General features: G+C 35.5%; 1 protein-coding gene across 2 annotated transcripts in view; it reads left to right on the top strand.

Annotated features, from left to right (window-relative positions):
- The window catches only part of LOC111064041 (mucin-5AC), a 294,202-nt gene that overhangs the window by 97,043 nt on the left and 169,480 nt on the right, over positions 1-27,679 (top strand). Inside the window, exon 2 of one of the 2 annotated variants that reach the window (XM_039427154.1) lies at positions 8,819-8,860. The exons of the other annotated variant lie outside the window; for it this stretch is intronic. Coding sequence (XP_039283088.1) covers positions 8,819-8,860 — 42 coding nt within the window. The remainder of the gene's footprint in view (positions 1-8,818; positions 8,861-27,679) is intronic. 2 annotated transcript variants of the gene reach the window in all.

The following is a 27,679-nucleotide window of genomic DNA, read 5'->3' as shown; positions in this document are numbered from 1 at the left end:
AAGCTGTAGTGTGAGTAGCTTTTGATTATAAGTTGAAATATGCAAAAAATCTAAGTAGAAAAACACAGACTTCTAAGTTTGATGCCCAATAACTTTCTTTAATGACCAGTAAACAAATAATTTTTCACAATAAAAATTGTAGAGAATTTAATTCTGAAAAAAATAATCTAAAGTAAGAAAGAGTTTGTGATTCAGCAAAATCAATTTGAGGTTGATACTTCACTCTTATGCTTCAAGCTACATCAGCATCCAGTAAGGAGATCAGGTGGACATCATTGCATTGCTGCAGTATTGATGTAGTTTGGCAACGTCATGGTCATTACAATATGCCATATGTGGGTCGAGTGTCGAGTGTTGCATTGCCCTAGATTTACGAGTTTATTGCCGTTTCATGCAGAGCCAGTGCATCTAATCTACAATTCAAGGCGCCTCCGTTTTATTATTCATAGAAATTCTGTTTCAATGAATTTTCAAGTGCAGTCAAGTACATTCTTGATGTCTTCTTTTCAATGTTATTCATAGAAACTCAGCTGCAATGAATTTTTATGTTGGGTACAGTTGAGAGTAGCCTTTTATCGATCAGAAAGGGGAATACGAGGATTTGCAGTTGAAAAAACTACTTATCCTGAGTATTCAATTCTGGAATTTTTATTATTAATAATTTTCTATACAGTTCCAAAGTTGAATTGTTTGAAAGAATAATCTCATCGCTTTGAAAATAGGTTGTGAGATATTACAGGGTGATTCATAATTATGGTGAAATAATTTAATACGTGATATTAGAGGTAAAAATAAGAAAAAAAGTTCCTATAAACATATATCCATAGACGCTTCATTAGCGAGCTATACAGGGTGAAAGATTTCGCCCGGAATTCAGTTCCTCTGGTGAAATACACCGATGCTGAATTGTTTGGGGACTAGTTTTTGAAAAACTTATGCTGGATTCATATGGAAAAATATCTGAAAAACTGAATAAAACTAGTCTGGAAGCTGTAGTGTGAGTAGCTTTTGATTATAAGTTGAAATATGCAAAAAATCTAAGTAGAAAAACACAGACTTCTAAGTTTGATGCCCAATAACTTTCTTTAATGACCAGTAAACAAATAATTTTTCACAATAAAAATTGTAGAGAATTTAATTCTGAAAAAAATGATGTAAGCTGTATAGAGTAAATTTGAATAAAAGTTGGATGAAATGTATTCTTATGTAGTACATTACACCACAAGAATTTGCTGTTTTATGAGGAGAGAACTAATAACTCATAAGTTGTAGCTGATTGCAAATAGAATATTCGGTTTTTTATGAAAAGTTTTTTTTTATATGAAAGTAGCATATCTAAATGACATTAAACTTATACCAAAAGACTAGTACATTATGCCATTAAGCCTGGGAGGAAGCTCGAACAGAAGTAGATGATCTCCTATGATTCCTGCCCAAATGTTTACTGAAAACTGATGTTGTGGAAGATTGGGATTGATGGCATGAGGATTCTCAGCTGCCCAAATATGTTAGTTGTGGACGTTAACGATAGCTGTTCTTGTAAATGGTGCCTCGTCGGTAAATAAAACGGTTGTTAAAAAGTTTGGGTAAACAAGTTTTACTAAAAACCATCGGCAAATACCAGCACGGGGAATACAGTCTCGTGGCAATAGAGTATGAACTTTCTGGAGGTGGTATGGATGTAATTGTTGCTCTTTTAGTATCCTCCAAATAAGAGATTGATTGACATTAAACTGCACTGACAATTTTCTTGTGTTCTTCTCGGGATGTTCATAAATTTCATTAAGAACTTGTTCTTCTAACTCAACAGTCTTAGTAGATCGGGGTCTGCCTGCATAAATGTGCTCTTTGGATATCAAAGAATCTGTCTCAGACAGACGTTGATGAATAGTGGCAAAAAACCTTGAACTTGGACAAACTCGGTTAGGAAAGTTCTCTTGATACAAACGTCTTGCTTCAGTACTATTACAGTAATGTCCCATTCCATACATTAAATGCATGTCAGCTAATTCGGAGTATGAATAATGTCTAAAATTACCTGCCATTTTTCAAAAAGTTAACACTTAACACAAAAGCAAAGTGAAATGGTTATGAATAACTGGTTAATAGGATAAACAAAAAACACAGCGCAGCTACAGTAGGTCTAACGTCTAACTTACAGTTTGTTTTTTTTGTTCAACAGTGAGCTAAAATATTTCTGAAACTAATTTTCAGCTGATAATTTCTTTTAAATAATTTTCTATTTAAAACAAAATAAATCAGCTGTTTTGTAACAGCTGTTCTTAAAATCAATGTTCTATCTGCAATCAGCTACAACCTATGAGTTATTAGTTCTCTCCTCATAAAACAGCAAATTTTGTGGTGTAATGTACTACATAAGAATACATTTTATCCGACTTTTATTTAAATTTAGTTTACACAGCTTACATCATTTTTTTCACAATTAAATTCTCTACAATTTTTATTGCGAAAAATTATTTGTTTACTGGTCATTAAAGAGAGTTATTGGGCATCAAACTTAGAAGTCTGTGTTTTTCTACTTGGATTTTTTGCATATTTCAACTTTTTTATCAAAAACTACTCACACTACAGATTCCAGACTAGTTTTATTCAATTTTTCAGATATTTTTCCATATGAATCCAGCATAAGTTTTCAAAAACTAGTCCCCACACAATTCAGCATTGGTGTATTTCACCAGAGGAACTGAATTCCGGGCGAAATCTGTCAGTCTGTATAGCTCGCTAATGAAGCGTCTATGGATATATGTTTATAGGAACTTTTTTCTTATTTTTACCTCTACTATCACGTATTAAATTATTTTACCATAATTATGAATCACTCTGTATATCATATAGATTGTCATATAATACTATGCCTCACCAATATCAATACTTACCTGTATTCAATCAATCAATTCACTTATCCTACAAACAAACTTGCACAAACGAACATATTATACAAAATAACAATGAAAAATATTAAAATGTGGAATAAATTAGTCTTATTATATGAATGAATGAATGAATAAATTTATTTGCCAAATACAAAATACAAAAAAGCTTTACAAAAAATAAATATAAGTATATGCTACTGCACTTAAACCAAGATACATACATTTATTTAATTAGATATAATAACGAAATGATATCCTTTATATTATAAATAATAGTTATAGAATGAAGATTCAATTCATGTTCACATGCATAAGTACAGTAGGTGAGGCAAAAACACCGGCAAAAGGAAGATTCCTTATATAGAAAATCTGTTTATTATAGAATTCGATTTTGAGTGATTTCTGGCGATACAATTTTACAATTAACAAATTAACCGATTAATTTGCCATTATTGTAATTTTATTCTCTGTATAAATTTTATACGATCCCCAGTTGAAAACGCGTTGTAGGGCACTAGATTGCTCAGTTCATTCGCCGAATTACAATGGAACGCGTGATTCAAGATCACGCAGAATGACTGCACATTTCGCAAACCTTGTTATCAACAGCTGACTGGCTGCTGCTGCCAAGTGGGAGGAGACATAGCAGCTCGGCAACACGTTGCTTGTCAAGCGTCAAGCGCTGAGCGGCAGAAGCGAGCTGCGGGCAGCGAGCGTGATTTCTGTTGCATGAGTTGAGAAGGCAGAAGTCGATCGGCGTAATATGCTGCTGGCAACTGCTCTGTTTGTACAGAGTGTCTCTATTACCGGCGCCCAGATTTCACTAGACTGGACCGAACTACTGGACCCGATGTTATTCTAGGGACGGGACGCTTACGGGCTGTTTGCATCGCAAACACCAACAAATCTGACAGACGAAGCGTCCATTTATTACTGCCGACATCCTGCAGTTTGTTTTGAGAATGGAGGCTGGAAAAACCCCGCGTCCATTACGCCCTTTCCCTCACTGGAGGTCAACTGAGTTCGCCAGGGAAAATCGGAAAATCCACTTTCAGCGGTGATATAATCTCGATACTTTTCCGGCTAAGTTGCAGATTGGATCAAGCGTACCTTTTCGCTGTTGGTGATAGTCATTTTGTGACGTTTTTGCAGTTGGAAATTCTGGATAAATGAGAAACGGTTTTATTTTTGATCATGATACCGTAGTCACTGTTTAATCTAAAAAGTAGAATAGTATCAGTGGTAGAGTGAACAATTTTCCAACTTTGAAATCCCTCTAATAATTATTACAATAAGTCAAGGTGAAATCCGAATAATTCTTTATTGATTAATAATTGACAATTGTCATTATAATCATCATAAATTTCAGGGATTATGTACATTGAGAATCTTTGATGCTCTCTCTAGACATTTATACACGTTCCTTTATCTCTCCGATGTTGAGCTTCAAAGGTTGTCTATGTGAATGATTGCAACAGTTTCTCATACTCCATTTTCCATCAAAATATAAAATCAGTTTGATGAAGAAGTAGGTTCAGAATAAAAAGTAAACTATTAATGACCATAATATTCATTGGAAATTTGAAGATTTTGGATAGATTAGACATTAGACCACCATAGAGATCTTTTTAGGCCGTCATAGTAATATAGATATTATAGGTATTTTTACTATCAATTACAATAGATCTCATTCTCTCCATTGATGTAATTAAATCTGCCACTTCCTGATCAGGAATTGAGAATGACATTATCGATACTTTCCATTCAAAGGACATACAGGAGCTTCATTCAACCCGCTCAGAGCCAAAAGTTTTTGAACAGGTCTCTCAATTGTTATCGGATGTGCACGTTAAATTGTTGGTCGCGGCTGAAGTATGACAGTCGTAAGGCCTATTGACGGCTTAAACATATTCAGGCGAGGTGGAACTTCCGTCAGGAACTCCCCACCAATAAAAGTATTATTAATATTATCATCAAGTGTAATTAAAGAATGTAACCATAGCTGTGGGTCTGCTTTCACTCTCATGTGCTGCATAAGCATCTACCAGCCAACATACGAAATGTTCATGGTTTATTGCTGATATACATGCAAGCAGAACTGACCCCCCGTATCGATAAGCAACATAGATATAGCTTAGATACACGGTGTTCTACATAAATGGAAGCCGATATAGTAGGCCTACAACACACAGGCTAACCAATCACACAGAATCGTTGCCAACCGACAGTATGGCGGTCAGTCACAGTTTCAGTTGCATCATGCAACATGTTGCCTGTTGCCTGTTGCCGAGTGAACCGATAAGCTGACGCAACACACGCTTTCGCAGCGTATCCAGCAGCTGTGGTCCAGAGTTGTGCTCCGTATTTTGCACGCATCGTGATTCCGCTTTCTTTTCTGCCGTGTGTGCACGGTCGTGTACCATGTTTACACCGAGTGTAATAATTATTGTTTACTGTGGTACTAGCTGGCATGACACACGTGTCACATGTGGAGCATAAGTGCTGAGGATCAGTCACATACGAACATAGTCATCCGCGATTACTCAGTGCAAACTATCGCTTGTTAGTCAAACCGATGTAGAAGTCGGTTTGTTGATTTTTAGTGGAGTCACTTTGATAATGAGGTTTGATAAGCTTCCAGTTCTATTTTTTGAAGCATGTTTATTGTTCCAACAATACTCTTCGATTCCTCAGTATTCATTCAGTAAACAATTTTCCAATGTATCAAAAAGTGGTTTTGCAACAAACTGGACTCCTACTGTAAAATACATTCAACTGTAGTTTTGAATACAGGTCCATATGTAATCAATATCATAGAAGTTGTAGAAAGGATAGTCGAAATTGTTATAGCCTATGTACGTATGATTATGATTATATTCTTTGTGAATTGTATGAGTGTGGGTAGTGCAATCAAATGACATACATCGACAAAAGGTAGAAGAGTTGAATACTTCATACGAAGTAAAGATAATCCAGAGACATAAAACTTCAAAGTTCTTCTACAGCGATAATGGAGCAATCATCTAACAATCAATCATAATTTTATTTTTTGCTGTGGACAGAACATAGCAAATAAACATTCCAATAAATATTGTTCGTGATCTTTAAAATAAGGGTAATTGGAGGAACAAAATGCTGTGAATGATTAGACACATCCTTTAGCTGCAAGGTGATTTGTTCCATTCATGGCACTTAGTTGATGAGAGTTGAATTAGATGGAGCTAATAATAGCCTAATGTGAATTATTCCTCACCAAGGTGATCAAACGCAAGCTATTTAAGAACTTACGATATAAATATGAATAAGGATCCAAGTCGTTTTCTCAACCTAATTGTGTTTCCCATTTGAGGTTAATGGGCAATGTTTTATCAGCAACAAGGTGATGAAGAAATTTCACAGACGAACTCAATGATGAGCCAACTAATTCTGCGTCAAGTTGATTGTGTTGTGTGGGAACTGTGATTATGTCGATCAGAGGATATTTTGGCGGAATCAAAGGCCGCCACATCCATTAACGAGATTCCATTAACAGATGTCAAGGCTCTGGCTGTCTGACGAGATTAAGCCAAAACAATAATGACGATAGATTGAGGGAGAAGAACGAATGGTGGAGCTGAAGTGACGAGGCAGGCAAGTGGAACGACGTGGAACTTGCGGTAATGAAAGTAAGAACAATGGAAGGGCACTCTACACTTCCACCACACCGTCGACTACCGGTGCACGAGAATATGTCCATTATTTGATACACTTCTCCAACTAACTGTTGCTCGAAAGCTGCGCGTGTAGCACTCAGTTCCAACTTCTCAGAATAATACAAAGTTACTGGATGAAAAATATCACTTCCCTACCTTTCGTGACGTCGCACTGTATAATTTGATTTATGTTCTCAGAGTTTGAAGCAAGAAACGGCCAACTTCCAACTTCCACTACAATACAGATTTATTTAGATTACGAGTTCAGGATATAATTTTGTAAGACTATATCCAAAAACTCAGAATAAAGGTTTAAATCCATAATTGAAGAGCCAGTTAATACAGACACAAGGAGAGTGATCCGTGACGTAGAATGACTAGTCCTATTACAGACGTACCTGTTACACGTGACAAAACGTGTGCTGTACAGTAACTAGGCTACCTTTTTAAGTTCAAAGTATGAAGTATCCCAGTTATTTCAATGAATTATCTTCACAATCTTGACAATCACAAACTAACGAGCCTCCAAGAATCAGCTGAAAATTTTCAAATTCTGTTCTATTGTACACTACCAAAGTCTTTGTTCCCATTGCAATCCATTGATAATTTCACAGTATAAGTATTCTATTATCAAGTGCTGAGAAATGATGAAACATTGTTGATGGCTTACTTTAGTGGCAAACCACTCACATTTTGTCAGAGCAGTTCAACTTTCTATGATAAGAAGTTGTCCACTTTTATTCGAGAGCGCCATAAAGCTCAGCGATTTTTGAACCAATTGCAAACTCCATCCACTCCAAAGTTGAGCTATAGACCTGAATAATTTGTCATTTTATAATCCCCATTCCCGTCATTGGCTATAGAATTGCCCCATAAAATCAGTATGCGATCCTTTATATCCAGCTATTTTTAGAGGAAAAGAGCTTCTGAGTATAACTTTTCGAGCTGAACAGAAATTCACAACAAATCAATACTTTTTACGTGTCTTGAACTTTCTTTTCCGCATCCTTGAGTTTATCTTCTTTTAATGTGTCAATCACCGCCAAGCCTTTCAAAACTTCTTTCCTCTCAATAAACTACCAGATAAAGCTGTTTTATGATCTCGAAAATTTTTGAATATCTTTATTAGGTATTAGTAGGTTTCGTGCAGAAGAAATGGATTTCACAGTTCACTGGAGATGAGGATTCATTGGATTATTTGAAAATTATGACTTTTTGGAATGCATATTCTCTTTTCTTTCACATATTTAAAAATCCAATTCTTACTATATTATATTCAATTCTCAATTTATCACGTTAGTTATTATTTCATGGAAAAATATTATTCAATGAATTGAATTAGATTAGCAAATGTTGTGAGTTTTCTTGATAATTATGACTTTACTCTTTACTTTCCCGTTAACTATCCCATTCTTTTAATAATGATATTGTGCTGCTTTTTCAAGGCCAGTCGCATATTGAGACGTGACACAAGGCTGCTAGATGTGTTAACACCATATTATGATCACATTTCAATGTTTACTCGTGCTACCTTTGTCCCAATGTGAACATTATTGATATTATAATATATGATATCAATTAATCTGTCAGCCTCGGGTCACGTCATATCACGTTGCATCGCGTCTCAACATGCGACTAGCCTTTTAGAGACTCCTCAAAAAACTTCAAATATCTTATAGAATCAAATACCTAGAAGGGCGGAGTTGGGCTCAACCAGCCCTCTCTTACACTCAACCTTCAAGTAAACACTCGAGGGAAACGTTTAATGAGAAGCATAACTCTATAGTTTGAGTACCTTCATTGAAGGTTATAGAGTTATGCTTCTCATTTAACGTTTCCCTCGAGTGTTTACTTGGAGGTTGAGTGTAAGAGAGGGCTGGTTGTGCCCAACTCCGCCCTTCTAGGTCAAAATAAAGGCAGTGATTCTATTCTATTAACTTGAATTCTTTTGATTTCAAATCCTGGTTGATAGCATAAAAACTGATTAATATTCCAAGCGATCTCCAAGTCGTCTCTAGCACCAGAGCAGTTGTTGATTGCTTGTTGCTGATTTTTAGCCGACTCTGTAGCTGATGTAATATTCATTACAAGTGGGAGAAATTAATGAGAAAATATTCGAGATTTGTAAGCTAGTATTTTTCTGGGAACTACGTTTCGTATGTAATTACTAATTACTGTGTTTCTTATCAGGAATGTTCTATTTGTATTATAATTTTCTTTCTCCTTTTACAGGTCAGAATGGAACCCGCCATTACTGGTCACTAATAAAAACAGGTAAAATAGAACAAAAAAATATAAGACATGCTGCATTTGCAAGAGAGAGGGGGGGCGGGCGGTCGTTCTACTCGTTTTCAAGAACTGAATGGTGGTTGAGGATGATGGACTGAAATCTTCTTCATGTCTTCTATGCAGCATGATAACTTTTGTTGGCGCTCCCTTTCTGAAAATGATATTCGAGCTACTCAACATGATACATGAACAGAAATCTCTGATTAGATGTTTTGTCCCTTTACCAAAAATATATTCCACAAGCTGTCAATATGTTATATTATATCACATTTTATCATTATTATTTTATATTATAGTTAAATATTTAATAATGTTAACATTGTTTTTATTAAGTTTTATATTATAGTTATATTTCATAAAGTTAACTTTTTTCGAAATACTACATTTTTATAATATGCAGATGCTTGACAGAAAAGTCTTTATTTCTTCGGATGTTAAGAGCTGAATTGTGAATTAATTTAAGAAGAGCTGAAGGTATTGGTATGAAAAATTACTTGAAACCTCCGTACCTTCGGTTGCAATCTTTTAGGTCAAGTAGAAATTTGTAAACCTCAAAATTGTGGATTCACAGGGTTGGGCAGGGAGGTATGTATGATTTGAAATAACAAACCCTGATGGAACCCATGAATCTTTCGGAATAAATTTATATGAGTGTTTTACTTTGGTTTATGTGTTTCAATTTATTCTGTTGACTATTTCAATGATCGATTAGTGACCAAAAACGTTATAGGGTTGTGCAGGGAGGTATGGATGATTCTAAATAACAGTTACACACTCTTTTTTAAACGAAACTCAAAATTTGTTTTCTTAGTGTGTACCTTGGATTTTGCCATTATAAAAAATAAAGAGGAAAAAATTAAAACATTTATTATGTACAAAATATAACATCTGTTAAATGCTGTCCGTTTTTGTCCATATACACTCCTGTAATACGTTGTGAGAAGTTGTCCACACTCCTCTGAAGCATTGCACGTGGTACTTTTTATTTTCTCACTCAGGGCTTCAAGAAAAATAGTCACAAGGTGACAGGTCCGGTGACCGAGGAGGCCACTCCACATCTCCACGCAACGGGAAGGTCTAGGAAGGTCTGCCTTAGAAATTCCATAACTGCTCTCGATGTATGGCATGTCGCCCCATCTTGTTGAAACCATACAGTATTGAAGTTGATACGACGTCTTCTAAATTAGACAGAAATACGCAGCTTCGTTGGGTAACGATCCGTATTAACGGTTCGACCGTTTTCTCGAAAAAAGTAAGGGCCAATAATAAGTTTTATGGGGCTACCTGAAAGCACGTGCATACATAAACAAACCACGAAACCTTGAAGCCCTGAGTGAAACTATAACAATAAATTCGAGCGGTACTTCAAATTCGAACTTCTCACAACGTCTACAGGAGTGTATGGACAGAAATGTAAAGCATCAACAGTTGTTATTTTTTGTACATAATCAATGTTTTTATTTTTTTATTTTTATAATGGCAACATTCAAGGAGCACACTAAAAAAATAAAATTCGAATTTCGTTTAAAAATGATTGTGTAACTTCTATTTCAAATCATCCATACCTCCCTGCCCAACCCTATAACGATTTAGGTCACCAATCATCGATCATTGAAATAGTCAACAGAATAAATTGAAATACATAAACCAAAGTAAAACACTCACATAAATCTGTTCCGAAGGATTCATGGGTTCCATCAGAGTTTGTTTGTTCAGCTACAGTATCTGTTCAATATGTAAATGTAAATGTCTGTTTACCAAATTGTAATAATCATCGAATAATATGAATCAACGAACAGGAGACGATATATTTATCAATTCAATTAAAATACAGAATAGTTCATCAATTAAATCTAATCACTGGGGGAGAAGCTTAGAGCTTTGATTGAATCTGTACCACTAAATTAATTATCTCCATTGATTATTGTGTGTCAATGTATTGTTGACTACCGTAAATAGGATATAAACTGTGTTGAAGTTTGGAATTCAATCAATTTGGGGCTCTTTGAAGCTGTAGGGAGAATTGCGAAGGTATCTATTGTTTGCGTTGACGGTTGCCCAACTCCCAAAGGCATAAGACAGGCAAGTGGTTGGAGGGGTGGGGGGTAAGGGTGGACGCGTTTAATGCAGTCGGCTTTGTGATCGAGATTTATTCGTGCAAAATTAGCGCGATTAACGGTGCGTGACAATGCATGCTTTTGATCAAACCTGTGCACGTGCATGTGTGATGTGTCCCATTATTCGCACACACTCAAATTCCCCTACAAATCGAATCAGAGGTGCGTGTCTGCTGCTACTGCTGCTGCAAGTCCTCATATCTGCATGTGTGCTACTCTTGTTTGTTGATTCATGAAATGTGTTCATCGGAATTTTGGAATGTATTATTGTGATCGCTGGGTGCTCTCTAACATGTTGGATTCAACTAAGTTTAAAATTCAGAGATGCTGATACTACACGAATATTTGAAGCATTATTTTGTGCTTCTTGCATTATCTCCTCCATATTCTTATTAACAAATTTTCTAAGTTTCTTAATTCTAGAACTTCAACATTGAGGTTTGGTTTTAGCTACTCCATCTTCTTCAAGTTTGTTTGTGAATCTTTTGCTGACTCTTTTCCTTTATTCTTTCATCCCCTCTTTACTCAGACAAAATGGAGCAGATATCAATGAGTATTTTCTATAGTTTGATGAACTCTGTATAAATAGTTTAATTTTAATAGGTAATGTTGTCTCAACGTACTTCTTGACAAGCCTATTGCATTTTTGTTTAATGGCTGGTGGAATCCATATTCTGTTATCAATCGTATCAGGGCAATTCATCAGCGTAGAAGCCCAATAATTGGGTACCAATGGTTTATGTTTAAAACGGACAGAAATATTGTACATGATCGCTATATTAAAAGCTCAGATTTGCATGAACCCGAAACATCCTATTTCAACTGATAAGTAAATATTCATTGAATCTTACTCGCCAAACGTGTTCATGATACTATGCTTTCAAAACTAGGTTTCAAAACCTAAGTGGTATCAAATATCAATATATAGGCTAAGTCTATCTTTATCACGTTTTGTGATAATTACTTTCTAATGAGAAAACAACTGATGTAGGTTGGGACGATTTAATACATTTTCTTAGTATAATTGAATATACTGGTGACATATAGTGACTAATAGTAGATAGTGGCATGATACTCAACTAGACTCTAATAGACTGTATTCAACTACTAAGAAAATGTTACAGATGGAATTAAATAGAGAATGCAATTTATTCAAATGCTAATTAATATATAATTATTATTTAACGAAAATCCTAAATAAATGGTGCAAATCACCCCGAAGACTTCTGCAACTGCAGACATTGACAACAGGGTTAACAGCTAGATGAAAATTCGATGAGAACTACTATCCAAAAATTAGTTGCCAGCCCGGGAATCGAACCCGGTACCTCCCAATTGGTAGTCAGGAATTCTTACCCTTACAACAAACTGACAATCTATGGATGAGCGCTGCTATCCAGAGATTGTCAGTTTGGTGTAAGGGTAAGCATTCCTGACTAGCAATTGGGAGGTACCGGGTTCGATTCCCGGGCTGGCAACTAATTTTTGGATAGTAGTTCTCATCGAATTTTCATCTAGCTATCAACTCAATAACTAATAACGAACCGGGTTCGATTCCCGGGCTGGCAACTAATTTTTGGATAGTAGTTCTCATCGAATTTCCATCTTGCTGTTAACCCTGTTGTCAATGTCTGCAGTTGCAGAAGTCTTCGGGGTGATTTGCACCATTTATTTAGGATTTTCGTTGAATAATAATTACTAAGAAAATGTATTAAAACATCCCAACATACATCAGTTGATTTCTCACTGGTAAATAATTATTACAAAACGTGATAACGATATACTTAGCCTATTATATTATATACATTGCATGGAGTCAGTGGCGTATCCAGGGGGGGATATGGGGATGTACCCCCCCCTCCTGAAATGGAACCTGAATTTAGCGTACAATTGGCATCGTATGCCATATTTTCGTTATATTGTACTATTTAAGTCAAGAAATCTATAGGGGATGAGAGAATAGCATTGCAATAGCAATGATAATGATAATGAGCTATTTTCTTATTAACAGTGAGTGGTCTAGTGCGTAGGGAAACTACAGATAAAAGTTAGTTCACATTTTACCATCTTCATTATGAAGAAATTCAATATAGCTTATATTGCTCTAGTTGATTATAGTTTATTCAGTTCCGTGCATATTCTTAAACAAAGCTCCTCGAGCAGCTTCTTCTAGAGAGTGGACCGGTTATGATGAACGGGCGTAGTTTCTACCGTGGACAGGAGAAACACTAATATTTGAAAAAACCGTTTCATCCTCCCCCAAACCAATGTAAGTTTGAATACTCAAGTAAAAATCATGTAAATTGGAAAAAAATGTTAATCAAGTTAAAACTAAGCCTGGACACATCCCCTAATATTAGAAATAAAAATGTTTTATGACCCCCCCCCCCATGGAACAATGTAGGTTTGAACACTCAAGTAAAAATCATGTCATTTTGAAAAAAAAATGTTTATCGAGTTAAAACTAAGCCTATAAAGTTGGTTGAAATAGTGCTTTATTGTAGCCAAAATTTAAGCATTCTAGCTTATTATCTAATAATGAGTAGGCCTTCTACAAAATCACTATTTTTTAAAATAATTGAATGACTATTAATATTCTACTCCATTCCATTATATTTGTTATTTGATCGAAAACCCATAGGCCTATGAAATTTTCAAGGAAAATCGAAATAATAAATGGTCTACTGATCACCAAAAAAACTCGAATGGATTGTTTGTTTTCAAGTGGAAATTGCGTAAAATCACACCAAAATGAAGGTATATTTTCAACATTTTCCGGGGGAGGATCCCCGGACCCCCCTTCTATACCCCCCAAACCCCCCGGTGTCTTCCTCAAAGTTTAGCTGCTTTCTACTCCACTGTTATGATGCCCTCCCGAATTTTTTTCTGGATACGACACTGTATGGAGTCATTGCTACATGACATGGAACAAAATATAGCATCGGAGGAGTTCATAATAAACGAAAAGTTTGATTACTACTGTTATAAGGTTATTGCTTGGTTTTGAGGGTCTATTAAATTTAATTCACCTCTTCACTTAACAGCCTTGACGCATAATACTAAGTTATGCCAAGAGCTCATCCTCTTCAAATTTTCAGAATCGTACTTTGAACAATCATCGTCTTGTGATAATATTCATCAGAATTTAAATACATTAGAAGATTAACGGTAATATTATTGGGCGCACATTTCTCTCTGACATATCATTAGAGAGATTGTGACTGTTCACCAGACTCCAAGTTCGGAGAACAAGTGAACAAGCAAACATCAAGTAAAAGTCTGCAAGTTCTAGAAGCTCATTAGGATTATCCCGTCCTTTCCTCTTTGTTTGGATTTCACTCGGCCTGTTGCATTGAGCAGTTTTTCTCTTCTACTTTTCTGCCGGCTACTGAGCCCTAATTGTTGTTTGAACGAACGGACATGCTTTGATTGCTTAAGAGACTTCTTATAAGTTATTATACACGGTGTCAAGGAAAATGACCGCTTTCTATCCATGACATTTCATACACAAAGAAAGAATACTGACCATTAGAGCAGTGTCTCTTCTATGGGCCAGAAAAAGTGAATTGCCTTTTGAGTGACACGCACAAATACACTTTCGTTGACTCACTTTCTACAAAAATTGCAATTGTTATTAAATGCAAAACTTTTTGTTTTTGCTGTAGAATTTAGCATTCCCTACTGTTCTGACAATTCGAGATATTTATCGGTTTGACGGTTTCAATGTCTGCCTAGTGATAGTGATAGAAATCCATAAATTATTGAGTGATTCTTTATTGAACTATATGGAATGTATATTCTTCATATTTTCAACTTGAAGCAAAGAATTTCTCCAATGGTTTATTTTATGAAAAATTACTTCTATAAAAACAATAAATTTTAATTCTCTTATTTATCCATTGATAACTACAGACATTATTTCCATTTTCCGATACATATCGAGATTGTTTCCAATATCTGAAGCACTGACACGAGGAAGCTCCACAATATTTCCAATTGATATCTCTCTTGAGTTCAACCGTTCCAGCAGAGATCCTAGAGCATCATATTTTTGTTATGCGTCATTACTTATACATTTGAAAACTTGCGATACGATCTCCCGAATCCCTCACGTTTTTGAACATTCGTATTTCTCATGCCTAATGCAAATTTTCAGGGTATTCTATGTGTATGAAACTTGCGTAGTTCACCTGATAGAAAACCAAGTAAAGCTCGATAGCAGAATGCTGTAGGGTTTGGTTTTCAACCCACTGAAATCCTTCAAATATATCTCTATCTCATTCAATAATGCATCAGTCCGTGCAATTTATTGTTTCTTACAGGTTACCGGAGCAGAGTTTGGGTTTCAATCGACATTTGTTCTTTTTCTACTAGAAAAAAGATTATTATATCATCGAAATAGATCTCAAAGAGGATCAAATCTGATGAGGTTCAAGTTTTAAATTAAAAGAATCTAAATTATCTATAATATCTTAGTGTTAATGAAGTAGAAACCACAAAGTACCTATTATTCCACTCACCCCAGTTTTTAAAACCAAATTACCGAATCTCTATAAACTTTTCCTATTTATTAACTGAGACACTGGCAGGAGTGGAATACCTATTTCAGATTTCTGATCACAGGATTCACTCGATCGAAGGATAGAGAAGCTAAGATTAATGAATTATTTCAATTAACATGCTCGTTCCATCTGATCCAACAGTTTTGAATAGATATTATTTTTAACTGAAATTATTTCAATGACTTCTCTCTCTATTGGATTACCCTTCAAATACTAAGAATATTAATTATTTCAATGACTTCTCTATCTATTGGATTACCCTTCAAATACTAAGAATATTAGAAATAATAATAAATATCTAAAGGAATTTTACAACTACAGAAGTATCACAGCTCCAAGTATAATTAAGACACGGAGATGGAGTGATAAGCTCCTGAGGCTGTGGCGTCATTTTCTTGTCTCTACGGTCTTTTCTACCTAACCCCAAACAGAGATGTTCGTTCACGCCGCTGTCATCGTTGCAGGGATTGTGGTCTAATACCCTTGTTCGCATTCTATTATTGCAATGCCTTAACTCTACTTCAGTGTTACTGTTGCATGCATGTGTGTGTGAATTGTGAACCACACGTACGCACACTCCCCGACAATGGCAAACACATTGCCGTGGGTGAATGAATACATGCTAAACCCAGCCAGCTCGATCACTTCGTTGCGGTGCAGTCTCTCAAAGTGCTCATATGAAATTGGCTTCCAGTGGCTGTGCAGTGTGCCAGTGTACATGCAATACACGAAGAAACTTCAAAGCTTTGTAATTCAAAGCGTGCTGCCTCTGATTATTGTATCAGCACCCCATTTCGCTCATAAAGCCAAAACTTGTATTGCTCGATATTGGTCGCCTCAAATTCCATAACCCATGCTTTGTTTTCGCTTTCCCATCACTAGTGAAATGTTTCACAAATAATACTACAAGCTCTACCTATATCGGCATTGTATAAATGCATTTGTACAACAATTCATATAACTTTTAATTGTATGAACAAATAAAATAAACAAATACATTTTTCTGTTTCACTTTTTTCATGTGTTATCTCGTCTTCTTACTCTATCACAATGTATGGATTTCTAATGATTATTGTGGCATCAATTTTTCATAAGGAGTTCAAGTTCGTTAACAACCGAACGTTTATTCAATGTGAAGTTCACCACTACAAACTATAAAAATTGGGAAAATTTCAAATCCACAACCTAAAGGATAAGGATGAGGATCCAACTTCAACCTACTACTTTACTACTTTTTATTTGTGAGCCAATATTTTAGGCCAATCTATTTGTTATTTGTAAATCTATTTTTTCATCAATCGATAAATTAAAAGTTTAAAGTAAATTATCCCTTAATTAATTTGGTGAAGGAAATATTAAATTAGAATTCCCCACGTGCTGAAACCGAAGCCTGGACCCGCTGCCGATCAAACGATTTTTGATCTAAAGAAGAAAACCACGACCGCCAAGGAATTTCACGTGAGTTATAAGTTTAAAGGGGCCCCAATCTACGCTTCGAAAAATATTACAGTGCAGAAACATAAATTTTTTCTTCGTTAAATTATTGGCCACGCCAACAAGCGCTTATTAGTTGTTAAGAGCCTAGAATTTATTCATATAGAATTTCTAAGAATTTGTAGTTGATTAGCTATCCTCCGCTGCCAGAACCACGACCCCGAACATTTTAAAAATATTTTATAATTCATTTTTCACTATTTTCTCAAAACTGTTAATTTTATCAATTGTAAATTCTGTCGAATCACGCATGATCATGCAAGTACAAGAAAATGCTAATCATTTTTGTTAATGTTAAACCACTTTCAATCTGTAAATTATATTCTGAATCTGCAGTGTGAGATCATATATTTTATTATAATATATTCCAGTTTTGTTAATTCGTTTTCTGAGTTTGATTATTTCTTAAGCCTGTCAATTATTGTGTCTGATACGTTCTATATCATCAAGAACCGATCGAATATGATCATTGAAATAATTGAATTAAGCTGGATATTGGAACAGGTCTAAGTGGATGTAGCGAGTGGGGTCAGATCGAGATATTTATTCTTTGTCCTTACCTGCTCATATATCAGCTTTTATCTGTTACCAACCTCGACTTAGGAGCGAACACATCAATTGTACAGCAGATGCAGCCAGAGATCATATAAATTCCTACAATAGAGCTTAAAACCCGACAAGACTCTGTTCTCGAAGTATATTCTGAACGATATTTGGTCCAAGTACCGTATTTTAATCCTTCAGAACTTATTAGAGACGCAGTCCCGTAAATTATCTACATCGGGATCTTTGCTCGACCTGTATGATTTTGTATGCTCATTCTTCACAGGTAATAATTTTAAGGTATCCATATTCAGTGTCTAGCGTCCGCTACACTACTTATAAAAATTTCATCATTATACAATCTGTCATTAGAAGAATCAAGGGTGAGCGAGCGTTTAGGCCTCCCGCAATTCCGACAATTGTATTGAATCTTGTAGTGAGTCAATCAGTCTGGTGTACACTCAGCGTCCACGCACGCAGTTACAAAATTTATAGCCTCTACACCATTGATTCAGTACAAGATTCACCCTACATATGTGAAGCCGTTAAAAAATGCTTTACATGATTTGGCGCCCAACGTGGGGCATTGAAGAGGTGGATAATCGACTGCGAAGATTATTTAGTTGCTCAGTATACTATAGCGCTGACAACGGGAAAATTTTTGAAAAAATTTATGGTTGTGAATTTCTTCAAATTTAATATTAACTGTTCACTGTTATATAAAATAACAAGATGTACCATACCCAATTTTTGAACTGAAAAGAAATTTATCGATTGATGAATTTTTAGAGAAAAAAAATCGAACTCAGAATTTCATTATTGTGTATTCGAGAATTGGTCATACTATAAGTCATAGGTATAAGAAATACCATAAGAAAGGTCATATTATTTGAAGAATATTAGGTCTATATTGAAACAATTTATAAAAAATTTACGGAGAAGAGGATTGAAGTTATTTACATTTTTTAAAAAAATTTTAAAGCATAAAGAGGAAGTAAAATAAATCACGGATATATTGCGGAATAATTCAAGTAGAACGCTGCAGCTTTTATATAAAATTTTGCGAAGAATACTAGCCTATATAGAATTGCGGCGAGAACTTATAAGAGTAAAATATTATAATAGTAATAGTAATAAATTATAAGTGACGTACCTTCGTTATCACATAATTATCCATTGTGTATCCTTTATGTTATTTTCGTTTTATGTTAACGATATTGCTAATTGATTCACTTCATCACTGAGCACATGTTAAATCACTTTTTCTGCATTTCATTCACTACGAAGCTATAACAATTTCTATTGGATTCTTATTAATTATTTTATATATCACATCCACATTCCACGTTTATTCACCACACACGTTCATCGCATTATTTTTTCGCAAACCATGGCAGGAAACGACCAGGTCAATCCAAGTCTGTCGGACACCGAAGACATCTCACCCGATTGTTCACCGCCACCCGCATCTGGCACCGCATCCGCCGATTTCCATCCCAATGTACTGGATGATTTATCTTCGACGCAGGTGGAGGAGAGCTGCATTCTAGTGGAAGATCCGCTGGCAGCCCAAGAGCCGGAGGATGAAACATCGGGAGAGCATACGGACGACGACGCCCCAGAAACAGGAACTCCCATTTCTCGCACCGTTGCCCGGATGAAGAACCAGCAGATGACCATTAGCTATGCACCCACTCCCGCAATGGATATGGACACCCTCCTGAAGGCAATAACCAAGATGAATGAACAAACAAACGAAGCAATAAACAATCTAAGTAAAAAAAACGACCAAACAAAGGAAGAATTAAAGGAAGACAACAAACAATTAAAGGAAGATAACAAACAAGCAAAGGAAGAATTAAAAAAGGAAGTTCAAGAAGCAAAGAAGGTAAATGAACAGGGTTTGGAGAAGTTGAGTCAGCGAATGGACGGAGCATTCCGTGACACAGATAATACCATCAAAAAATTAGCTGAGTGTCTGGATAAATCAATTTTGGAAACCAATAATCGATTAGATAGGATATCCCAAGATATGCACACAAAAACAATTAACATCAAAGTCAGCCTAAAGGAACATGTACATGTGGAGAAGGATACAATGAAGGAGGTGAAAGTCAAACAAGCAAGCGAACATGACACATGTATGGGAGACCAACCTACTGAGAATGTCAGGACTGAAGTCGCGCCGCACCCCGCAGAACGCCGAGAGGGACCAGCCGACATCACCCGCCAGGCCGAGGACGACATCCATCAAGTAGAGGGACAGCCCGTACCGCCGCGCGCCGACTACCAGGAGTCCAAGGACGCTGCCCACCGAGTGGAAGAGCAGCCCGGACCGCCGACCGCCCACATCATCGTCCATCCACCGCGAACAGCACCTGAAACATGTGAAACCAATACTTGTGAAGATCGCCCACTAAACAATAGAAATGAAACGGAAACCCACAACAAATTGAAATCACAGCTGAAAATAAAAACCTATAAATCAAAACCATACACAAGCAGCAAAACAATTCAAGAAAGAAGAAAAAATATCTGAAAGGATCTATTTACACCGCCGTCATGTTAGGCTAGAATTGAATATCAAATTTCTCCCCGCCATGCAGAAAGGAAAAAGGGTCTCAAGAAGAATCTATCTACACCGCCGTCATATAAAGCTAAAATCCTACATCAAATCTTATACCAAAATGCAAGGAAAAGGGAAGACAGTATCAAGAAAGACCTACAATCATCGCAGTCATGTCAGGTTGAAATCAAGCAGACTGTACACCCCCATGCAGAAAAGAAAAATATTATTCGGAAAAACACACAGACACCACCGGCATGTCAGGTTTAAAAATATCAAACTGCATGTCACCGGCCGACCAAGAGGAAATGAATTTGTAGGAAATGATCTACACCACAGGCACATTCGTTTTAAGCCAAGTTTGATAAAACGGATAGTTGCAAATTGGAATGGAAACTTGAAACAAATACCCAAATCAAATTTAGATGGGGGCTTAAGGAAGAAATAATTTTTCAATCAAATTGGAAGCTACATTTGTGAAGTACATCAATCATCAAACTTTTCATGGTCACAGCCTACCCATCGAATCATATCTTTGCAGACTAGCATCTTTCTACTGCAGCCTAATCAACATAGCCTAAACTTCGCCGCATCTCAGCTAATAAGGAAATATTATTAATTCACTTCAAATGAAGAAATCGAAATCAACTTTAATAACAGAAGAAAATAAAACTACAAAACAACTCTAAAAAATTTACCAACCTGATCAAGCCATCTGCCTCATGCTACAATCATCACAGACACAATCGCCTAGTTATATCCGCACAACTGAAAAACAGAAACAAGAGTTATATTATCAACAGAAAATATTTGTAAATTAGAAATCAGATGAAGTTAGTAGTGAATAGGAGGAAAGAAAATAAACAAACTTTATTTGAAAAAATGTGTAAAATCTAACCTCGAAATACAGAATCGATAGAAAAATCTATTCAGAACCAAAGCCTGTTCGATAATTTTCTTCGTCACACCAACCAGTGTGTGCGAGATCATAGAATCAATTTTAATGGAATCAAAGCAATATCGTTATTAATTATTGTAACCTATTATTTAATGTGGAATTATAAGTAAAAAACGCAACCAAAAATATATATTTATGTTAAATTGCACGGAATGCGCATGTTCTATGTCATATAAATGTATCTCTAAAAAGCTCAAAAGAAAATGAAATTCTTACCTTCAAATGTGAAACTTATTATTGTTGCATCAAAAGATCATGAATTGTAATTCAAATTGATAAATATAATCTTGAAAGCATAATATTTGTAACCAGCATTGATAAAAAATCAAAAATCATTTCAAGTGTAACCCTGTTTGTACACAACGTACTAAGCATAAAAAAGGAATTGCTCGAGTCAAACGGTAGTCAATTGTCAAGTCACCGAAGTTAAATCACACTCTCACCCAATTTATGTAAAAGCCAGAACAAAGAGTCGAAACCTGTAATAACCATGGAAAATGATGAGAATCTATATTTGTTGCAAATACTGTTTGAATCCTAAGAGGATAATATGTTGAATTTTGTATATTTGTTATAGTTATGGGTCTGCTCATAAGCCACCCGTGAATGGAAGTTGTGGAGTTGTTTTAATGAAGGATCCAAAGAGACCTCATTAATTATTATATTTAGATTGTATCCAATGAAAGAAACAATCAATTATTTATTTTCTCGTAGCCAAAAGTGCACGATATATCGTTTTTAGTGTTAAGTGTGGAGTTTTAGTAGAAGTAAGGAGATGAAATAGTGTATTCATCACAATATCGGATTTTTCAAATAGTCATTGTTTCGACTCGTCTCCCAATTACCTATTTAAAATATCCTGGGGGCTTTTGTGTGATGAATCTTTTAAATAGATCTCATGAGAAGAGAGAAAATTGTGATTACCTTTTAAAATGAAAGAATTTGCTAAAGGAATAGTTAGCGACCGAGCGATAAAGCTTACTTATCAGTAACTGTATATTAGATAAGAGTACCGTTCTGTACTGAATATTTTCTAGAAAATTATTCAATAAAATTATAATTACTCTGCAAATAAAGCACGAATTATTTATGAATTGCTCATTGAATTTTGAGGTTACACTTTGTTTACTATCGATCAGATGTTTTTAAAACAGTTCGAACGCAGCTGACTGATTCAAAGTATTGTCAAATGTCATGCTGGCTTCACGCAAGGTATAATATCATTTCTAAAAATTATAAAAACTATCAATAAAGGACCAAGAATTTCGAATAAAAATAAAATGTATGTATTATCGTTGAAATTATTTATTATTTAAGAAATTATATTATATGTCAGTCTTATTGTAACTAACTAGGTCATAGCATGAAATTATATTATTGGTAAAAACTGCAAAATTAATTATAACAGTCTCAGACATAATAAAAATTGTATAAGAATATTAATTTATTAATTATTACTTCAACTGAACCACATGGTAATTAAATCTCTTTGGCAAGCCTAAGCCAATCATAGTGCATAGAAATAGCACCAAAAAGGTGATCGTTTGAAAGCAACACATGTTAATCTACTATCAGACAACAAACCTGCCTTATCATATACGCTAGCACATGTACATTGTATGAGAGGAACTATGTCTAGAAGATTAAGCAGTTTTAAGAATTATATAAATTGAATTATTATTGTAATTAAAGGAATTATATTCTCTTGCTTGCCACTGACGTCACGTCTACATCACAATCGTTCTACCAATGGCAAATTTTCATGCAAATTATTACATCGAGATTCTCAGAAGAAAGGTCTAGCCAAGAAGCTTAGAGAAAAAGACAGCACTTCCCTTTTGAAATCCTCACCGTTCAGATCTCTTTATAGTTACCAAGACCTATTCGTAAAAAATTCTTGTTTGATTTTATATGTTTTATTTGTGAGCCAATATTTTAGGCCAATCTATTTGTTATTTGTAAATCTATTTTTTCATCAATCGATAAATTAAAAGTTTAAAGTAAATTATCCCTTAATTAATTTGGTGAAGGAAATATTAAATTAAAATTCCCCACATGCTGAAACCGAAGCCTGGACCCGCTGCCGATCAAACGATTTTTGATCTAAAGAAGAAAACCACGACCGCCAAGGAAATTCACGTGAGTTATAAGTTTAAAGGGGCCCCAATCTACGCTTCGAAAAATATTACAGTGCAGAAACATAAATTTTTTCTTCGTTAAATTATTGGCCACGCCGACAAGCGCTTATTAGTTGTTAAGAGCCTAGAATTTATTCATATAGAATTTCTAAGAATTTGTAGTTGATTAGCTATCCTCCGCTGCCAGAACCACGACCCCGAGCATTTCAAAAATATTTTATAATTCATTTTTCACTATTTTTTCAAAACTGTTAAATTTTATCAATTGTAAAATTCTGTCGAATCACGCATGATATCATGCAAGTACAAGAAAATTGCTAATCATTTTTGTTAATGTTAAACCACTTTCAATCTGTAAATTATATTCTGAATCTGCACTGTGAGATCATATATTTTATCATAATATATTCCAGTTTTGTTAATTCGTTTTCTGAGTTCGATTATTTCTTAAGCCTGTCAATTATTGTGTCTGATACGTTCTATATCATCAAGAACCGATCGAATACGATCATTGAAATAATTGAATTAAGCTGGATATTGGAACAGGTCTAAGTGGATGTAGCGAGTGGGGTCAGATCGAGATATTTATTCTTTGTCCTTCCCTGCTCATATATCAGCTTTTATCTGTTACCAACCTCGACTTAGGAGCGAACACATCAATTGTACAGCAGATGCAGCCAGAGATCATATAAATTCCTACAATAGAGCTTAAAACCCGACAAGACTCTGTTCTCGAAGTATATTCTGAACGATATTTGGTCCAAGTACCGTATTTTAATCCTTCAGAACTTATTAGAGACGCAGTCCCGTAAATTATCTACATCGGGATCTTTGCTCGACCTGTATGATTTTGTATGCTCATTCTTCACAGGTAATAATTTTAAGGTATCCGTATTCAGTGTTTAGCGTCCGCTACACTACTTATAAAAATTTCATCATTATACAATCTGTCATTAGAAGAATCAAGGGTGAGCGAGCGTTTAGGCCTCCCGCGATTCCGACAATTGTATTGAATCTTGTAGTGAGTCAATCAGTCTGGTGTACACTCAGCGTCCACGCACGCAGTTACAAAATTTATAGCCTCTACACCATTGATTCAGTACAAGATTCACCCTACATATGTGAAGCCGTTAAAAAACGCTTACACTATATTTCATGGAAATGGGGAAATGTGTTGAGAAGACAATTATGGATACATATATCATGAAATCATAATGAAGATATGTGTTAGAATATAGAAGTCAATTCATCAGTTTTTGTTATTATTCCTGGAGAGAGGAATAATATGGAACAGTGGTGTTATGACCTCCAAGAGAAATGGCCTTAATAACGAGAAGCATTTGTTCAACAATTGCTTCCGAAAAAGTTGGCACCAATCAAGTGCAGCACGTGACAAAACGCGTGTTTTATCCGCGTGCCTCCCGCACCTCCCCTTGCTATTAATCCAATTTTGATTGAAAAACTGTTCGGTCCCATTGACATTTAAGAACGCGTAGACATTGATGGCCTTTTTGCAGGAATTGAACTTGCCAAGGCTGTGAAATATAATTTCATAACAGGATCACAAAAGTTCTCCTGGATTTTGCACTCAGCTCACTTGAAACCAATTTGATGCTCGAACTTTTCCTATTAAAAACTTTTGTTCAAATGAATGGTGGGGATTTCATTGCTCTCACCGCCCTGCTCTGGCTGCTCACCTGGCATCGCTTCGCATTTATCAAGTGGCTGAGGAATGTGACACGTCCGTTCCATATAATTTCCACTCCAATATTTTCAAATGAAACAACGCTATTGAAACTGTAATCGACATTCAAGAAAGTTTCAGCCAACGTTTCCCCGATTTTTAAAGCCTCATTCTTCGCTTCTTCCTCTTCTTAGTTGTATATTTCCTCTTCTTCCAATCGGTTCTGCCCTCTCTTGTAATTCTATAGATTTTGGTTCTACATTTTTTATCGTCTCAAATATTCATATAATTCCTCTCAGGGATTTTCTTGATTTACTTAATACTTGATCCATCTTCACCCTCACTCACCACTCTACTTGGTAGTTAACACCTATTCACAAACTCATAACATGGCTCCAAGCTCTATTTACATTATGCATTTTTGACAATAGGCTAACTGTATCATGTAGTGCGGAACAATGTGTCAAAGACCGGAGTACCGAGGAACTTATTACGCACAATACCTACATTGTTAACGTTCAAAACAAACTCTGTGCTATGAAAAATGATAAGAACCAGTTCAGTGTGCTATGTCTGTGAGACAAGGAACGGTCAGCAGGTTACACGTTCAACCGGTTCGCAGTTTCACTTTCTCCGTTTCAGCTCTTGTTTTTATGCTTTCAATCCAACACCAACAATGCATGTACTGTTTGTAATTTCATTCTTCCACTATAAAATGCACCACATGTGGTAGACTCATAGTTTAAGTGTAACCATTGAGAAATATTCATTAGAAGAACCAATGTTACGTAATACAATAATTTTTAATTCTTCATCATGAATATTGGGTATATAACACCCATAGGGTACTAGCACCCTTTTAATCTGGATGGATTGATGGGTCAATTTTTGATGCATCTGGGCACTTCATTGAGAATAGAGATCCATTACTACCGAGATTGAGTGATATTATCAACTTTGATATTGGCTCCATCTTAAACTAGATACCAACATGATTTTTGGCCTCTCTCTGACTTAGCTTGAAAGAAAGAATTGCAGTTCTTTTCAATGTGTCATGCTTTGTTGGTGCTCTCTTGGGAAATGCAAAGGTTCAAATTGCACAGAAAGAAGTGAAATTGGAAATTCATGCTGGAATACAGAGAAATGCTGAATGTATTAGTAATAAAGAAATAGTTATTTGTGCAACCAGTGCGCAAAGTGACAGTTTGCTGCACCGAAAGAAACGTTTACGCACGAGCCGTAGGCGAGGGCGGAAAGGTTTCTTGAGTGCAGCAGAGGAACTTTGCGCACGTATTCCACATTAAATTTTTCCTACAGTTACCATTGAATATGAAAAGTGGTTGATTATGGGTAAAATGATGGCTGAAATCCATCAAATGTTTGTCTGTATAATTTTGTTATTAATAACAACTTTAATTTATTTTAAACTTGATAATCCAGTTGAAAATTAATAATCGATAATTTATTGAAATTAAAAATTAAATAAATCCAATTCATTTGTAAATTTGAATAATTTTGAGTAATTACTGTATAATTTAATGAGTTCTCATTTTCATTTATTTAAAAATCAAACAACATCTTATATAGATAGAACAAATTTGAATTCAAAATACACGCCAACAATGTCAACAGCTGATTGGGATGACTGCAAGATAATACTCAAAGTATTAAGAGTATGCAAAGGAATACTTTGCGCACTAGAGCGGAAAAGTGATTCTTTGCGTTCTGTTATCAGTGCAGGAATGGTCACTTTTCAAGGTAACTGTAGGAAAATGAAACTTTTCATCTAAAGGAAAATCTTTTTCTGAGGTTAATCATTATAATTTTACTCTCGTGAATTTGAGTACGATTGCATTTTGATGAAACTTTTCGTCAAGGTTATCGACATGTTCAGTTACTCATTGTAAGATCTTCTGGGGAATGGAGTTGAAGACATATTTTTTCTTCCATCTGCTACAAATATTGGCTCTGCAGTGTACTTTATTTACTTTCCTATCATCTCCTTCAAACAAAACGACCCATAATATAAACATTTTTCTCCAGTTAGATAAGAAAATGCAGATGGGAACTACTCCCACTTTGCAATATCAATTATTCATTATTGCTCGAGAAAAGGACAAAATCATTATCACAGAGACCATCTTTCCAGCTGAAATTGGAATTCCAATTAGGCTTGTTGATTCCATAAAAACTTTGAGAAGTGCACTTTGTAGAGAGCAACATTTTCCAACTTCATCCGAGCGGACGGACAAAGCTGATTGACTATGATGTCGCCGTTCTCAAGAATGAGCCCAACTTTTCCTATCTATCCTCGGCGAAGTTTGCTGCGCGCAGGGTATGTTTTTATCCGGAAGTTTGCCCGAGGGTTGATCTTGTTTGAAAAGTGACCTTTCTCTCTATTTGATCTAGAAAGAAGCTTTCTTGTTCACTTCATGTACTCCAATTAATTGAGACATCCGCCCCAACAAACTTCGAAAATAATCTGGACAGACTCTTCAGAGAACTGATCTCGCAAAATATTGCCTGCAATGTTTCCGGTTTCGGTTTCCGGAACTGTCATTTCAAATAACTTTGCAATCCAATAATATTGTTAAGTTCCAGGATTGAATTGTAGTTTTATCAAGATTGAAGATAATTACAAAGAGTCAATCACCTTGTTCATAGATGTTCATAGATATCAACTAAAGTAAATTCGTATTGCTTTTTGTTGGTGGGGAGACCCTTGCGGGAGCCCTGCCTCAC

The sequence above is a fragment of the Nilaparvata lugens genome, chromosome 4, assembly GCF_014356525.2.
Source record: "Nilaparvata lugens isolate BPH chromosome 4, ASM1435652v1, whole genome shotgun sequence".
Taxonomy (NCBI): Eukaryota; Metazoa; Arthropoda; class Insecta; order Hemiptera; family Delphacidae; genus Nilaparvata; species Nilaparvata lugens.
Note: the sequence above shows the minus strand (reverse complement) of the source record. Positions and strands in the feature narration are given on the sequence as shown.